Consider the following 14,907-nt stretch of genomic DNA (forward strand, 5'->3'; position numbering starts at 1 on the left):
GCTAGATGTTGCTGGGATTGCCTTGTGAGTAGATTTTTCTTTATGAGACAGTTTGCAAATTGAAACTCTGGCTATCCTTTTTTTTTTTTTTTTTTTTTTTTTTTTAACAAAATGCCATTGACTGAGAACCCCATGTGCAAAGTTTTCCCAGAGACTTAAGTTGAAATTCAGTTGTAAATTGGTAGGGGCTGCAGATTTAATTCCTATGTGTAACCCCAACACCAAGAAAAGTAAAAATCTGAGGAGCTGGGTGGGAAAAGCTTTAGGTCCAAAAATGCAAAAATGCTAGCTGAGAAAGAGGAGTGAGTAATACCAGAGTTTAAAAAGAAAATTATCTAATTCTCCAAAGCCCTGAAGGGTAGGATTTCACAGACCACACTAGTAGGAGAGATGTTTGCAGCCAAACAGACCAAATACATTAGGAGATTCTGTATTGAATTTCACGTTGCATGTCATTTCTATTCTCTTTGGGATATGAAAATAGGAAGAGACACGTCTTCTGCAACATAGCCAGTCTCTTTGAAGATTGACCCATCAAATTCCCAGTTTTAAATGAAGTTAAAATATCTGTTTAAAGAGAAGCTTAAAAACAATTCCATGGCCCTACCCTCCAAGTGAAATTTTGTGGCTATCTCCTGGTGTCTGGCAACAAAATGCCTACTGAGATATCTGTCCATGGCCTTCCCTTGGCCCAAAATGACACATGACATTGAACTGAGACCCGTCAATCCAAGAAGACATAATTTTGAAATGGTTGTTTATTAATATTGCATGTAGAAATAGCCTTAGATATGCACTCTTAGTAAGAGTATGTATAATAACGTTTCTGGAATATGTGTTGAAACAAACATGAAATTACTTAGAGGTTTGATCATCATGAGTAGAACCCACACTGAGGATGCAGAGGTATAGTTATTAAATTTGCATATGCAAAGTGATGAAGGTTTGTGGGACAAGTGATATTACTTTATAAATACAAAGAAATGATTGGCATGTACTTAATCTCAGAAGGTCATCATTAATGTGCTGTGAGAGCAATAGTATTTCAGTCCTGTAATTCATTTCATGCAGTTCATGTTAGAGAAATTCTAAATTTGTTTAGAAAATAAGAAAGGGGAGACACTTGCCTGTAGAAGTCACTAGATAGGACTGATTTAATATAAATGGATGAGATTATAAAGGGAAAATGAGAGTTGGCTAGGAGAAGCAACTGGCAAACAAAAACATAAGGCAGCGATCATTTTCCAGGAGAAGCAAGAAGAAAAGAAGCTGAATGTTGTTTGATGGGTTTAGGGGCAGACTTCAAACAAAAATTGGTTGGTTCATCCAAGTTGTAGACTCTGTTTTGGGTGAGTCATGAAGTTAATAAGGAGACAGATGTAGATCAGTCCCAGTGGAAGCAGGATGAACTAGATTGTAAAAAACTTTTAATAGGGTCTTGACTTATGATTGTAGGAAATCAGAAGAGTCAGCAAGCTCTGGGAGAATCTGTCAATGGGAGTTTTCAGATAAACGGGTGAGAATTTTAGACCACTGTAATATATGAAATTATAATTTGTAAACAAAACTCAAATCTAGTAGAATATTTCTTTGGATCACCAGATTTTTTTTGCACAAAATTTATTCTAATAAATGCAAAACCAAATAAAAACTCAAAACGTCTCATATAAAAATTACATGATTGGTCTTTTAGTCAGTTTATTTGTCTTTACAGATTTGCCGTATGAGCCCCCCAGGAGATCAGCCTGGACCGGTCATGGCCATCCTACGCCCCAGTCGAAAGGTACTGTGTTGGTCCCCATGGCTCTGAGTTTCATGTCATAAGCAGTGGATGACTGCTGATGCAGTAAATAATAAAATTTCTGTGGTTAATCTGTGATTTTGCAACATGGAGTGGGTTTGTTCCATTGACAACAGAGTACAATTGATCTTTAACTGCCGTGATTCTTTTTCTATCTGGGTCATCACAAATTTCATAACAAAAATGAAGGAATGATGTAGTGTATTTCAGCCTCCACAAATTCATGCTTCGTGGGATGTTTGAGTACACATTAAATAATCGGTGATTTCCTGAATCTTGGCCATGCTTGAAAGTGTCCCTGGCTTTACTTTATTTGTTTGGTGGTTTCCCTTTATGTATCTATGTTAGACTGTGATTTATTGTAATATGTTTGGTAAGCCATCCCAAATTCTTTTTCTTTAATTTTTGGAAAAAGTGCGGGGGATATCCATTCTTTAAATGATTGGAAATGTCCTCTCTTTTTTTGTTACGATGTTTACATTTGGTTTAATTAGAAAGGAAAGGTTTTCCTTATGAGATGCTTCTGAGTTAGACTACTGTGTTAATAATGAAATTAACTGATAGAGTGATCACATAACAACATCAAAGACTAGTGACCAAATCTAAGTTATAGCTCATTGTCTTTTGTATTTCTGGATTTTCAGCTGCTCAGCCATCTCCTTCCACAGTGCCCAAAACTGAAGACCAGCGTCCTCAGTTAGGTATGTTTCAGGGGCCATCTGGATAACCATAAAAGAAGATTCAGGCTCAGCAGGGAATTTCTAAAATGCATCACTTTTTAATGGAAATTAACACGATTTTTTGCTTCTTTGCGACTGCTCCATACATAAGATCCAAATCATCAGTCTACTCCAATGAGGTGACTTGAGATGGTGCTAAAATACTTCCACAACTATGCAATAAACATGGAAAAAACATTCTTCTTGCACACAGACTGCTGCTTTGTGATTGATAAATTTTATTTTTAATTTTCCTTTCCGTGCCGGAAAAACATAGCCTGGATGGCCCCGGACTGATGGGGCTTGGCACATGTCTGCCCTCTTTATATCACTAGTTGGTGTGAGCCCTGGGCTACGTGTCAGGAACTTGGGATTGAATCCAAGCTCTGCCACCAGTTAGGAGTCCCCTAGCAAAATATCTGAGATGCTGTGTGACATCTTCTCTCATAGAGAAGGTGGAGGCAGGTGATTTGGAATTGGGGGAAATTTTTAGCTGTGCAATCTGAAAACACAATGGATTCAGGCATTGTGTCTGAAGTCACATCATACTGTGTCACAACTGTGCCTAGAATTTGACTTTGTTTCTTTTTGCTGTAGATCCTTATCAGATTCTTGGACCAACAAGTAGCCGCCTTGCAAATCCAGGTGAGAAACGGCTGATGATTTTCTGCTTACAAAATTACTTTTTTGACAGTGGCTACTTTGAAAAGTAAATTGGTACTGGTGAGAAATTCCTTCAACTGAACAAATTTTAGTTTGCGGTCTCACCGAATTATTTACCTTAATGGAAAAATGGGTTGGGTTATAAATTAAGATTTCAGCTTCAGCAAAGAACATTATAACTGAATCCAAGCTGTAATAGTTTTCTGTGGCTACTATAACAAAGTACCAGGGACGAGGTGGCTTAAATAACAATATTTTATTGTCTAGTGAGTTCTGGAGGCTGGAAGTCTGAAATCAGAGTGTTATGGTAGCGGCTCTGTTCCTTATGAGGGCTATGAGGGAAGGGTCTGTTCTGGGGAGTCGTCTCCTTAGCTTACAGATGGCCATCATCTCTTTGTGTCTCTTCTCATCATCGTCTCTCTATGTGTGTCACAGTGTCTCTGTGTCCAAATGTCGGCTTTTCACAAGGACTTTGGTCAGACTGGAATATCCACTCCATAACCTCACTGTGACTTGATTACCTTAGGATCTTATTTCCAAAAGAAGTTCACATTCAGAGGTACCAGGGATTATGATTTCAACATAGGGATTTGAAGGGACACAATTCAACCCATTATACAAGCAGATAAAATTACTAGTATTTTTTTTTTTAAAGAGAGCCTTAATTACAACCACAAGACTCCAGATTCAGGCTCATCTCCGATGCTCTGTTTCTGAACTTCGATGCCAGAAAAAAAGTGCAGATTCTTGATTGGCCCATTTGTAACCAGTGCATTGCCAAGGTTTGTCACCTGCCCTTGTGTTTCAGTGCCAACCACATAGTTTTATTTGTTTGTGTTCAGATCAGAACCAGCTGTGCTGGCACCAACTTTAGAAATTCATAGCCTATGCTGCATATTCCCAACTGCAAATTCAGATGCCAAGATGTCACAGGCATATTGCAAGCACAAGATGGAATGTATATTTCCTAAACTTTGAGGCCAAAATAAGGCTGGAAATGGAAAAATTCAGATTTAATCAGTGTACACCCCAGCAAGAGAATCTATACATTGAAAACACAAAATGTTATCATTATTGAACATCTGCATTTTTGATGTTAAATTTTGGTCGATGTTAATGAATTCAATAAATATATTTTACACAGCTGAAAATCCAACAAAAACTAGTTAGCCTGGGGGTAGACTAGGTGCTCAGTGATTATCTGTTGCATACATGAATGCCAAGGATCGTGAGATGTAGTCCTGTAGCTCAGGGAGCTCTCGGCTGACAGAGGAATGGACACAGGTAGTTACAACGTTGTTCCCACCATGGGGCCACAAGCCCTTTTCACTCATGCTGGGTTTCATCTGGTAGCCCAGTCTCCTGAGGCTGTGGTCCCTTCTCAGACTTCTGCTCAGCTTTTCATTTGCAACTGCCATATAACCATTCAAATAAAAATAATGACTATGTTTTGAGATGATAATTATCAGTCATGCTTCAGGAAGACTGATCTGGCAGCAATGTTCAGGATAGATTAGAAAAAAGAAGATGATGGAAGCTGAAACACTCTGGGAATGTTAATACAATCATGTGAAATAACAATCAAACAGCTCCCACCCCACAGCACAACCCCCATAGAATGTCTGTGGTCCCTTCTGCACCTCATGACAGCCCTGGGAGGTTACTATCTCCATACTGCAGAAGAGGAATTAGAAATCCAGAGAAGTTAAGTAACTTTTCCTGCGTCACATAGCCAATGATAAGGGAGGCCAGATTTGAAACCTGATTCCGTCTCCAAAGTCTGCTTTTGTTTCCTTGCCCTACTCTGTCCCTAACGAAGCATGAAGTGAAGAAGAGGCATTAGAAAATGCAGACTGTGGGACTAGAAAGCAAGGATTTCCTTTCAGGGTACTAACTCCTTAGGTCTAGGCAATGAATCTCAGGTCAGGAAGGAAGAGGAGGAAAGTCAAGCTGCACCAAAGAAGACCAAACTGGCCTTTGCACTCACTCACACATCGGCCGAATGAAATACATGTCCATGACCAGGTTGTCACAGCTCAAATGTACTGCTAAGCTTATTTGTAGAACAGGGCCAGGAATGACTTGCTCCTAAGCACAGTGCCAACTCTCACAAGAAATCACTGCATCTGCCCTGGGCTCAGCAGCCTGGGGATGTCCTTTGTAGACAGAGGAAGCTGAGCTCACAGTAAGGAGACTGAAAACCCATCACAGGCCTGGGAAAACAGGACTGTGCTGCTTTTTTTTTTTTTTTTTTTTTTTTTGAGACAGAGTTTCGCTTCTGTTACCTAGGCTGGAGTGCAATGGCGCAATCTCGGCTCACCGCAACCTCCGCCTCCTGGGTTCAAGCAATTCTCCTGCCTCAGCCTCCCGAGTAGCTGGGACTACAGGCATGTGCCACCATGCCCTGCTAATTTTTGTATTTTTAGTAGAGACAGGGTTTCACCATGTTGACCAGGATGGTCTCGATCTCTTGACCTTGTGATCCACCCGCCTCAGCCTCCCAGAGTGCTGGGATTACAGGCTTGAGCCACCATGCCCGGTGTAGGACTCTGCTTCTTACCATTAAGACTATTCTTAATGACCCTGGGGAAAATGGCAACATCCAACCTTTGATTTGCAGCCAAGTGTCTTTAAGATAAAAATTTATTTCATTTAGTTTCTGATGAATTTGACTTTCCCTCCCTCTGTGCTTAGGTCTGTGTCTGTTGTGTTCATATGAACTTTTCCCCTGAAACCAGAATGTCTTTTATCTTTGTATTAATGAGAATGCTTCTTCCTGTTTGATTCTATTTTTCTCCTCTCTGATAAATAAATCCTTCATCACTTAAAAATTGCTGCCTTTGCTCTTCATACAATACAAATTCCTTTTCATCATTTTGAGCGGAAAGGTTACATCATACAGTATGAATGCACAAGATGATACCAGCATCCCAACAACTCGGGCCAAATATTCATCTGATGTGCACTTCGGACATCACTTCTCCTGCTGAGAAAAGTGTGTCCCTGCATTCTGATATCATGGACTGGTTATAAGCAAGACAGCTCCTTTATGTCCCATCAGAGCAGCTGAGAGTATAACATGGTTCCTCTAATGAAAGAGCTTTGTTGGGCTGTGTTCAGAGGCTCCCTTGGTGCTAACTGGATACTCTTCAGTGGTGAGCATGAAAATGCATCCTGCCTCTTCAGAACTGCAGACCAGGTTAGGGTCGTTCTGCCATTTGTAAGGAATTGGGAGTGTGCCGTCTTCCAGTGGGAGCCCCCCAGGGAGCGGACAGCATGGAAAGGACCTGAGGAGGCTGCAGAGGTGTGCACACGCCAGGCCCGAAAGCAGGTTTGGGCAGTGCTTGGGCATGGCAGTGTAGTGGCTGCGTGCCGACCCATGCTGACGCTGAGCAACATCCGTCAGTCTGCCTCTCTGAGCGTTACTTCCTCACTTCTCCTTGGGCTAATCTCATGATTCTTGTGGGGATTAAATCAACTGACACATGTAAAGCATTTAGAATGGTGTGTGGCACACAGTGAGCTTTCAAAAACTGTCAGTCAGCCTGAGAATAGCACCATTTCAAGCTTCTGCATGGTTCTGCAGGCCACTTGGACAGCACAGGTGTTCCTCCGTCTTTAAGCATTTCCTGGCTATAAGGGAGGAGTGTTATCTTTCCTTAAACTCTAGTTTTCAGCCCACAGAAATTATGGTGAGACCATTCCTGTACTGAGTTCATCCTTACCATGATCTTGCAAGTACTATTACCATCATCCCCTCCCTACAGATGAGCACACTGAAGTAGAGAGAGGTGGGAGAGTTGCCAAAGGTCCCACAAAGGGCAGAGGCAGGATTCAACTGAGGCAGTGCCAGCTCCAAAGTTGGTGCTCCCTACCACCAACCTTTCCTGCCCCTCCAGTAAGTGATGCCTGGGCCTCACCGAGCCTCGGGGAGAGACTTCCATTCAGGACACACCTGCTGCCTTGCAGAGGGTCCAGGCTGTGCACACGGGATCTTCTGTACCACCCGCGGCTTCTACAGAAAGTGGCCCCAAACCACTGCCACCGTGGTACTGGCAAGGCCCCTCACTGCTGTGTTTACTGTCCTGGTTCATCAGCTGACGGCTGCAGGGCTTCGCACAGGGAAGCTGTTTCCACCAGACCCACAGCTGCTGAGTCACTCTGCAGCTCTCTGCTTTGCCCTGTGGTTTGTAAACCGTTTAGGGTTGGTTGTGTGTGTGTGTGTTTTTTGCCTCTTTACCACCCTGTTTCTCTCCCTTTCTTTTAACAGTATTAGGAGATTTCTTTGCTCTGTAAAATGGAAGGAGTGCCTTCTGTCTTCTTAAAAGCCACAGCCACTCTCTTTCATCCACAGGGTTCTCCGTAGGTGGGCAATGCTGCTTGCCACTGTTTTTTACTCCCAAATCTGTTTTGTTTTGGTAGTTACCCTAAGAAAAAGCTGGTTCCTCCTTACTGACATTGCAAGGATGTTATTAAGATAGAGTGAAAAAATAGACCTGAAGGGTTTACCCAAGAAAGGTGAGTCCTGAGGTAGAGGCGGTGATGCTCCTCGGTGAAAGTTCTTGTCTTTCAAGAGCGTCTCCTTGTAATTCCTGGTTTGGCCCATGAGTAACCCAAGCTGCTTTTAGGCTTTCCTAAACCCTAAGCATTCGTCTTTGGAAATCTCTATTCTATATTCTGAAATGCACCTCATCCCACATTGAAATGTTATTGTCTTAGAAGTACAATAAGAATTGAAAAACTGCTCTTGAAATTCTACGACTGAGAATAACTAATTTAATTTACCATTGACAAGTTTTTTTTTTAGCAACCATTGTTCGGTTTTGAGAATTCTTGCAGTGAGAAAATTCACTCTACACACTCCAAAATGCAGTGAATTTTGTTACAGATATTAAATTTAACAATTAATGAGTTTGACCTAATGTTACTCTTTCTATCATTTACTTAAACATTCTTTGATTTTTGCATTTCCAGGTTTCCTTTAAGGTTTGAAAGCTGATGAGTTTTGCTTACAGATCTCTTATGTCTATAGACCCTCCCTTGAAAGGCTCACAGGCCTGAGCCTGTGTCTTCCTGGCTAATGGGTAAAACAGTCAAGTGAGAAAATTAGCTCGTCCCTCCTTTAGGCATTGAGTGTGCAGCCACGAATTTAGGTCCTCTGCTTTCTAACTCTTCAGAAATAGGAAAGACATGAGATCACTTTTTTCCCACTGGTTCTGTCCTTTACACGTTTATAGGAGAATTGGGTGAGGGACAAATTCCTAAGAGGCAATGCCAAGGTTTGTGTAGATCCTGAGTGTGATTTCGGCAGGTTTGTGGAGTTGCTTTCTCTATGGGAGAAAGTTGACGCTGAATATTTGTTTTCAAACAACCATATGTGTTTATATGGAAGCATCTGTTAGACTGTTAAATCAAAAATCCATCCTTTTTCCTATTCCCAGGTCATACATGGAATTTTTTTCAAGTTGTAATTTTTTGGTTACAATATACATACTAAGACCATATGGTTTTCTCATACTATTCTTTGTATTTTCTAAATGCATATTATTGAAATGTTGGAGGCAACAAAACTTGATTGGGAACAGTTTGTGTATGTGGTTCTGAAAAAGCAAAGGCTTCCACTGCAATGAGCTACAAGCTGTTAATACATTTCAAATGTGTTGCTAGACTGAAAATGAGCACTTTCCAGAATAGATTCAGAAAAAGCTGACCTTTCTCACAGTGGTGTTGTATGGATGAATTCACAAACATATCCATTTCCATGTAGCCAACATGCAAAGAAGGGTTTATGAATAGGGCGATACCTACAGGAGGCTAGTGAGGATTTAGAGAAAAACAGACTTATAATTGATTTTTACATTATATTAATTCCCTGAGTAGATGCCAGTTAAGATTACTTTAATCATTTTATCACATCAATTGATACTCCTTACAATATAATAGAAGGTGATCTTTTTGGTAATAAGCCTAAGGCAGTGATCTCACTGGAATTTGGGAGGAAAGACCCGCCTCCCATCCATTCTTAAGCTTTTGAAATACGGTCAGCACAGCTTAGCTTCTCTGGGTACTGACATTACTGTCAGTATTTCCATGCTCCTGTCTTCTAGGGAGCCATACATGATGATGGCTAGAATGATGTACCTAGATTTTTCTTTCAAGTTCATAAGACAAAGCCAGATCTGTGTGCTCTCAACGAAATCACGACAGTTCTGATTTTGTCCTCCCAACTAAATGCGATGTCTGTGACTAAGGAAGAGTCTCGTTCAGCTTCCCAAGGGGACTTGCAATCACTCATTGCTGGGGCTTTTCTTTTGGAAATGCTGCTTCACACCGTTGGCATTGCAGGGCACCGGCAGCACATGGGTTTCCGTTACAATGCGCTTGACCAAATACTGGAACTCGGTGATCTGGTCTGAAAAAGAGCCAGCTTTTTTTTTTTTTTTTCCCTAAACTTCCTCATTTTGAGTGGGTTAATTCTGTTCTAGGAAAAATTTTGACAGAATTGCTTTCTGAGCGCCAGCAAAATGTTATGTGAGAAATAATGGTGTTTACATCCATTCTCTATTTTTTTCCATAAACGTTTAGAAGTTCATTTCCTAAATCTAACTTTTATTATCTTATTCGACCCAGCCAGTATAAATGGCATTAAGTCATTATTGCCACCCACAGAACGATAACTTTCTGCTTCACAAGATAGGAAAAAAATATATAGCTCTTTCATCCTCGAAACACCAGGTTGATCTGGCTGTTCTTTTAAGGAAGTCAGAAACGGATTGAACCAGCCTGAACCTTGCCCCATATGAATTCCCTGTATTCCACTGAGGTCCTGGATCTGTCAGGACACTGTCCTAGGTCAGGTTCCCTAAATGCAGAGCTTGGGGTAGGGCTGTTTAACGGCGTGTTCTCGAGAGAGAGACAGAGAGAATGGGAAGAAGCCCAGGGCTTGGGGAGAGATCAGTTTCTGGCCTCCTCCAAGCCTCCTGCAGCTGGATATGTTTCAGCCCCATCCCGCAGGAGCCCTGGAGTCTGAACAGCATCAGGGAGTTGGTCTTCCCTTGAGGGAAGGGGCCGGCCCACAGGACCCTGTTGAGTCCACCCAGCTGCGGGAGACCTGGGTCTGGGGGAGGCGGCAGCTCTGTTCAGGCAAGGGCAGTTCTCTGGAGAAGGGGGTCATCATGGAATGACAACAGTCAGCACCCTCGCAGCCGAGGGATGGGCGGACAGGCCTGGGGAAGGGAATGTGGGTGGCAAACCCACAGCACCCCCTTCTATCATCAGAGCGCCCCTTTCCCTTGGAACCTGTGCTCACTGGAGTTTTCCTTCCTCTCCTGACACCTCATTAGGCAGTGGCCAGATCCAGCTTTGGCAGTTTCTCCTGGAGCTCCTGTCGGACAGCTCCAACTCCAGCTGCATCACCTGGGAAGGTACCAACGGTGAGTTCAAGATGACGGATCCCGACGAGGTGGCCCGGCGCTGGGGAGAGCGGAAGAGCAAACCCAACATGAACTACGATAAGCTCAGCCGCGCCCTCCGTTACTACTATGACAAGAACATCATGACCAAGGTCCATGGGAAGCGCTACGCCTACAAGTTCGACTTCCACGGGATCGCCCAGGCCCTCCAGCCTCACCCTCCGGAGTCATCTCTGTACAAGTACCCCTCAGACCTCCCGTACATGGGCTCCTATCACGCCCACCCGCAGAAGATGAACTTTGTGGCGCCCCACCCTCCAGCCCTCCCTGTGACATCTTCCAGTTTTTTTGCTGCCCCAAACCCGTACTGGAATTCACCAACTGGGGGTATATACCCTAACACTAGGCTCCCCACCAGCCATATGCCTTCTCATCTGGGCACTTACTACTAAAGACCTGATAGAGGCCTTTCCCATCAGCGTGCATTCACCAGCCCGTTGCCACAAACTCGATCGGAGAACATGAATCAAAAGTGCCTCAAGAGGAATGAAAAAAAAGCTTTACTGGGGCTGGGGAAGGAAGCCGGGGAAGAGATCCAAAGACGCTTGGGAGGGAGAAGTATTACCACAGAAATGAGGAGGATCTAAAAATGTCATGAATATGGACATATCATCTGTGGACTGACCTTGTAAAAGACAGTGTATGTAGAAGCATGAAGTCTTAAGGACAGTGCCAAAGAAAGTGGTCTTAAGAAGTGTATAAACTTTAGAGTAGAGTTTGGAATCCCACTAATGCAAACTGGGATGAAACTAAAGCAATAGAAACAACACAGTGTTGACCTAACATACCGTTTATAATGCCATTTTAAGGAAAACTACCTGTATTTAAAAATAGAAACATATCAAAAAACAAGAGAAAAGACACGAGAAAGACTGGCCCGTCAACCGACGTTGATCTGCAACGGCATGGCGTGTGCCTGCTTTGGTTGAAATCAAATACATTCCGTTTGATGGAGAGCTGTCAGCTTTCTCAAACTGTGAAGAGGACCCAAAGTTTCCAACTCCTTTACAGTATTACCGGGACTATGAGCTAAATGGTGGGACTGAGGATGTGTATAGAGTGAGCGTGTGATTGTAGACAGAGGGGCGGAGGAGGAGGAGACAGAGAAGGAGGAGACCAGGGCTGGGAAAGAAACTTCTCAAGCAGTGGAGCCCGGACTCAGAATATTTGGGGACTGTGTACAATGAGATAACGGAGACTGGAGGGTTCATGCAGTCAGTATTATACCAAACCCAGTGTTAGGAGAAAGGACCCAGTGTAATGGAGAAAGAGGAAGTAGTAGAATTCAGAAACAAATGTGCATCTCTTTCTTTCTGTGTCAAATGAAAATTTTAACTGGAATTGTCTGATATTTAAGAGAAACATTCAGGACCTCATCGTTACGTGGGGGCCTTGTTCTCCACAGGGTCAGGTAGGAGATGGCCTTCTCAGCTGCCACAATCAAATCACGCAGGCATTTTGGGTAAGCGGCCACCAGTTTTCCTTTGAGTCGCGAACGCTGTGCGTTTGTCAGAATGAAGTATACAAGTCAATGTTTTTCCCCCCTTTTTATATAATAATTATATAACTTATGCATTTATACACTACGAGTTGATCTCGGCCAGCCAAAGACACATGATAAAAGAGACAATCAATGATATAATGTGGCCTTGAATTTTAACTCTGTATGCTTAATGTTTACAATATGAAGTTATTAGTTCTTAGAATGCAGAATGTATGTAATAAAATAAGCTTGGCCTAGCATGGCAAATCAGATTTATACAGGAGTCTGCATTTGCACTTTTTTTAGTGACTAAAGTTGCTTAATGAAAACGCACTGAATGTTGTGGGTTTTGTGTTATAATTTTACTTCGTCCAGGAACTTGTGCAAGGGAGAGCCAAACAGAGAGGATGATTGGCACCCAAATGAGGTCAGCCTCTCGGGGTCCTTCTTATCCACTCTCCTCTCTCATATTTCTAGCCCCTGCTGGAACAGAAGGACCCCAGGTTTCACATCGGAGCCTCCGAATTTAAACCTGGAATGGAAACCGGCCTATGAAACTGGGGTTGTCATTGAGAAACTCTAGTTCAGCACCTGGTCACAAATCACCCTTAATTCCTGCTGTGATTAAAAAAAAAAAAAAATTGTCGAATGGTGAATGAGCTATCTCTCGTAATACAAACTGCATTATTCTTGGTAAATGAAGCGTCATGGATAGCTGCAATTTCTCACTTTACAGAAACAAGGGATAACGTCTAGATTTGCCACGGGGTTTCTCTTTCAGAAGATATCACTAGGTAGACAGCTTTTAATCTTCCTACATCAGAATAGCCTGGGCACGGTGGCTTGGAACTCACTAGCTCTGAGCCTGATATTGCTGGCTATCCCTTGAAGACACTGTTTGCTTATATAACCTAGAATCAATTTCCATGGGCATCTTTTCTGTGCATCACAAATGCTGCCAGCCTTGATCTAGGTGAAGGCAACTCAAGAGGTGAAATCCAAGGTGAGTGTTGGAAGGTGCTAGCCTAAACATCTTAGCTGAATTGGTTTCTGAATTGGTCCTTTTCATAGCTGTTTCAGGGCTTGTTTTTTTCAGTTTGTAATCCTTTTGCTATGATTATGTGAAGTTGCCAAACCTCTGTGCTGTGGATGTTTTGGCAGTGCTCTTTGAAGTCGGCAGGATACGATTACCAATGCTCCTGACACCCCATGTCACTTGGATTAGACGGAGCCTGACCATCCATCATTTTCAGCAGCCTGGGAAGGCCCCCAAAGTGCCTGTATCTCCTTAGGGAAAATAAATAAATACAATCATAAAAGCTGGCAGTTAGGCTGAACCAAACTGTGCTAATGGAAAAGATCAGTCATTTTTATTTTGGAATGCAAAGTTAAGACACACCTACATTCTGCATAAAAATACACATTTACTTGGATAATCACTCAGCTCTCTCTTTCAAGACTGTCTCATGAGCAAAATCATAAAAACAAGACATGATTATCATATTCAACTTTAACAGATGTTTTCAGTTAGATCCCTCAACCCTCCAGTCCCAAACCAGGTTATTAGCAAGTCTTATGAGCAACTGGGATGATTCTGAATAACATGATAATACTGAGTTCCTTCAAATACATAATTCTTAAATTGTCTCAAAATGGCATTAACTCTGCTCCTGTTGTAATCTAATTCCAAAGCACCCTCCAGCTATTCATAATTGCATGAACCTTTTCTCTCTGTTTCTCCCCATCTCTTGGCTTGCCCTGATGTACACTCAGACTTCTGTACAATCTTACTCCTGCTGGCAAGGGATTTATCTTCTTTTCTTGTCCTCAGTTATCTTTCGGGCCTTGTATGTGGTAAAATCGCCAAATCTCAGTGAAGACTTTATTTTTATTCCCAGTTTGAGGCCCTTGTTATGTCCTGGAGGGGTTCATGAAGTGCTTTGTCAGGACTGCTGCAGTTAGAAGGCTCTGTGCTCCTCCTAAACCCTCTGGACAGGTGTAGCATCTGCGGCAGGAGCCCCGAGGAGCTACCTTCTGACAGCAGGTGCAGCAGAGATGGCTGCAGCTCGGGAGCTGGGAAGGTGGCGGGGCACAGGGAAAGCACAGATGTTCTGCAGTGCCCCAAAGTGACCCATTGCCTGGAGAAAGAGAAGAAACTTATTTTTTTTAAAACGGGTTTAATTAGCCTCTCATTACTTGATTGAAATAAAGTTGTGAGATGACTAATTAGAGAATAAAAATTACTTTGGACTATTCAAAAATACATCAAATTCTGTGCCTTCTCTTTATCTTAACCTTGGTTTAAAGAAATCTTGTTGGCTGGGCACGATGGCTCACACCTATAATCCCAACAATTTGAAGGGCAGAGGCGGGCAGATCACTTTAGTACAGGAACACGGGACAGCTTGGGCAACGTGGCAGTACCCAGTCTCTACAAAAAAATACAAAAATTAGCCAGTCATGCTTGGTGCACACCTGCAGTCCCAGGAGTTCAAGGCTGCAGTGAGCTGTGATCATGCCACCAGCCTGGGTGACAGAGTGAAACCCTGATTCAAAAATAAGATAAATTGTTAACAAAGCAGCCCAGATTAATGCTATATAGAAACAACTAGACAAACTTTTCGAACTTGTAATTTTAAACTCATTTTACCGAGTAAAACAATTATTTTCTCACAAAAGTGTTAAGCTATTATTCTGTTGGAGGAAGTCATAACATTATCTGATTATAATTTGTGCTAGAATATGTCAATTACAAATTTCTGCGGGAAG

At 42.4% G+C, this 14,907-nt stretch overlaps 1 protein-coding gene across 7 annotated transcripts in view; it reads left to right on the forward strand.

Moving 5' to 3' along the window:
• Positions 1-14,403, forward strand: part of ERG (ETS transcription factor ERG) — a 279,071-nt gene extending 264,668 nt beyond the window's left edge. For all 7 annotated transcript variants that reach the window (XM_003927607.3, XM_074389275.1, XM_074389276.1 and 4 more), the window contains 4 exons: positions 1,715-1,783; positions 2,446-2,502; positions 3,118-3,165; positions 10,527-14,403. In XM_003927607.3, coding sequence (XP_003927656.1) covers positions 1,715-1,783; positions 2,446-2,502; positions 3,118-3,165; positions 10,527-11,047 — 695 coding nt within the window. In that variant the 3' untranslated portion in view covers positions 11,048-14,403. The remainder of the gene's footprint in view (positions 1-1,714; positions 1,784-2,445; positions 2,503-3,117; positions 3,166-10,526) is intronic.
• Positions 14,404-14,907: the final 504 nt, after the last annotated feature.

This window comes from Saimiri boliviensis, chromosome 18 (genome assembly GCF_048565385.1).
Source record: "Saimiri boliviensis isolate mSaiBol1 chromosome 18, mSaiBol1.pri, whole genome shotgun sequence".
In the NCBI taxonomy this organism is placed as follows: domain Eukaryota; kingdom Metazoa; phylum Chordata; class Mammalia; order Primates; family Cebidae; genus Saimiri; species Saimiri boliviensis.